The sequence below is a fragment of the Cynara cardunculus genome, assembly GCF_001531365.2.
Source record: "Cynara cardunculus var. scolymus isolate 2C chromosome LG 6, CcrdV1, whole genome shotgun sequence".
Lineage (NCBI taxonomy): Eukaryota > Viridiplantae > Streptophyta > Magnoliopsida > Asterales > Asteraceae > Cynara > Cynara cardunculus.
In genome coordinates, this window is record NC_037533.1 from 19881640 (window position 1) to 19884314 (window position 2675).

The following is a 2675-nucleotide window of genomic DNA, read 5'->3' on the forward strand; positions in this document are numbered from 1 at the left end:
ATAAAACACAAAGATTAAGCATTACCGTTGTGTACAAACTGAAATCTCAACAAAAAGCCTGTCTTCTTGTGATACACCATCCCCTAATATCCTCCCTTCACCACATCATAGCAATATAAAAGAGATCCCTTATATAACCATGGCCTTTTGTCCCATCAGTCATTTGTTATATAACCAAACACAACAAGACCTTTCTATTCATGAACTACTAGTTTTAGATCTGTAAACTATATATACAAATGCACAAAAACAAGGTAAGGTAAAAGATCTAGAGTAGATAAATAAGCATTTTGCTGGTAACTATAGCTAGAATAGATTAATAAGAAGCAAGCATACATTTCAGAAGCCGTTGATGATAAATTCTATGGAAATCAATAATTCCCTCGAGTAACAAGGCACCAAAGGGAATTTTGCGATTATAATTCTATATGCTAATGTGTATATTCATTCATAGTAGATAGATGAATACAATAGAAATATTCCGAGAAGCTATCAAATTATAAGCATAAACACTCATTATATTAGTAACGATGGATCAACTCAAAGGACAAGACAATTTGAAATGCTGTGGAAATGATGTATTGGATTCCTATATGCCCTTATGTATTCACATACCAACAGCCAACTGGTCCTATAGACCAAACTTACATGAACGTATTTCCCAAACACTAAGAGATGATGTCTATCGACATACCTAGCACTAATATCAGTTTCTAACATGTAAAGACGGAAAGACACACGAAAAGGAAGCCCACCATACGTGTTCAAGGAAAGCATATAATTCTCCTAATGCCTGGGGTTCATGCTGTAACAACGATCGAGTTTGGAAGTCGCATTCCCCTGGTCAGGCTGTTCATACTGCTTTCTGCAGCCTGGACAACGACCATTATCTTCAAGAATTCTCTTGTGGCAGAAAAGGCAGAGCCTGTACCCACACGGACAAGGAAGAAAGCTTGAGTCTGTCAAATCCAGATCTTCACAGCATATTGGACATGTTGATGGAGCAAACCCAACATTCTTAAAACCCCATGCAGTGCCTCCACCATAATGCCGCTCTGAATTCATTGGGAAACTGTACTGTTTTAGCAAATTTGGCAGGCCCTGAGGACGAAAAGCATCATCCGGTCTCCAGGCACGGCGATTCGCATGTGCATGGCAGTCCTCTTGATCCTCTTTGATCGTCTCCACAGGCTCTGGCTCCGAGGCGTTAAGTGAATCCATCTGTGGAGCATGTTCATCCATGGGGGACTCCAGATTGGGGTTATGATCATTTTTTATGTCATCAGCTGCCAAAGCATCAGCAACTGCCTCCCAATCATCCAAGCACCCATCATCACCATCATCTTCTTCTGTCATACTTCCTGAATAACAACCACCACTACTGCTGCTGCTGCTCCTGCTACTACTACCAGTGAAATTAGTAACTGACCTGTTACTGCCCAAACTACTGGTATGACTAGTAGGGCTGTTGGATGGCGACTCCCAATCACTGTAATGATTCATCAAACCATCATTCTCTTCACCACCAGGATTGATCACCAATTTCACCATCGATCGCTCTCCCTCATTTTGGGCATGCATGTCCACAGCAGGCATTTTCGCACGAATAACACCTTTATTTTCCTCCTTAAACCCCTTGTTCTTCACTATAAATGAAAAAAGGGGAAAAACAAATAATAGGCTGATCATAAGAGCAATATACACATACAAGGCACAACAAGCGATTATACATGATTCAAAAATACACACACAAACACATAAAGCTAACAAAAATTACCTTGAGAAAGCCACTGTTCACGACGAACATCAAGCTTGCATTGCTTCAATTTGGCAGTCCTGTTCACCTTCACGATCGAAAATATTTTGGGTCAAATTCGCAACGAAAAACAAGAACAAACGCCCTATTTTCCTAAGAAGGAAAAACCAACACGTTTCTCTCGCAACCATCCATCAATCAAACAATACGCCAACAAAAAAAATCAAAAAATAGAATACGAAAAGAGAAATGTACCCGTTTTTTCTTCCCAAATTCCTTAGGGTTAGAAGCTGCAGTGGGGCTGGAAGCGTTGGCGATCGAATCGTAAACCATGGCTGTTGAATTCTCAAAAAAAAACCCTAGATAATCCGATTCCAAAAAACCTCAGATCGAAAACAAAAGGAAATATCTCGAAATCGAAGATATGGATTGAGAGAAAACGATGGATTCAAAGGATTGAGAGATTGAGAAAAGATTGAATTTTGGTGTGGATAGATAACGGAAATTGCTCTGCTTCGTTCGCCCTTTTGGCAACACATGAAACAGACTCTGCCCTGAACTGCTTATTTTATACTTACATATTTACAATTATACCCTTTAACGTTGGGTCTATTTTCAGATCGTGCCACCAACATTTGTATAATAGACTATTATATTACATATAAATATAAATATTTTTTTAATCAAAATTATATATATTAGCAACAGGTTGGGTTGGATGGAGCAAGATCTAACTCAATTTCAACCCTCTTAATTGACGGTGTAACGGTTTGACGATTTGATAGGTCTGGTTTAATTGGGTTATTAGTGGGTTGACAGTATTTTATCTAACCCTATACAAAATATTAGATATGAAGTACGTGTTACGTCAATCTTTCGTCAAATTTAACTGTAATTTATAATCATACACCACCATTTC

At 38.7% G+C, this 2675-nt stretch overlaps 1 protein-coding gene across 1 annotated transcript; it reads right to left on the reverse strand.

The window, feature by feature from the left end:
* Positions 1 to 502: 502 nt before the first annotated feature.
* On the reverse strand, positions 503 to 2241 carry LOC112514501. Its single transcript, XM_025121007.1, has 3 exons — positions 2012 to 2241; positions 1778 to 1844; positions 503 to 1646 (listed from the first exon to the last, which is right to left on the reverse strand). The coding sequence occupies exons 1-3, from the start codon at positions 2087 to 2089 to the stop codon at positions 787 to 789; spliced, it is 1005 nt and encodes a 334-aa protein (XP_024976775.1). The 5' UTR covers positions 2090 to 2241; the 3' UTR covers positions 503 to 786.
* Positions 2242 to 2675: the final 434 nt, after the last annotated feature.

Excerpts from the sequence above, each read along its gene's own strand:
- LOC112514501 (XM_025121007.1), bottom strand. The coding sequence starts at position 2,089 with ATGGTTTACGATTCGATCGCCAACGCTTCCAGCCCCACTGCAGCTTCT. Across the intron at positions 1,845-2,011 it reads AATTTGGGAAGAAAAAACGG|GTGAACAGGACTGCCAAATT; the intron begins GTACATTTCTCT and ends TCGATCGTGAAG. Across the intron at positions 1,647-1,777 it reads TGAACAGTGGCTTTCTCAAG|TGAAGAACAAGGGGTTTAAG; the intron begins GTAATTTTTGTT and ends TTTCATTTATAG.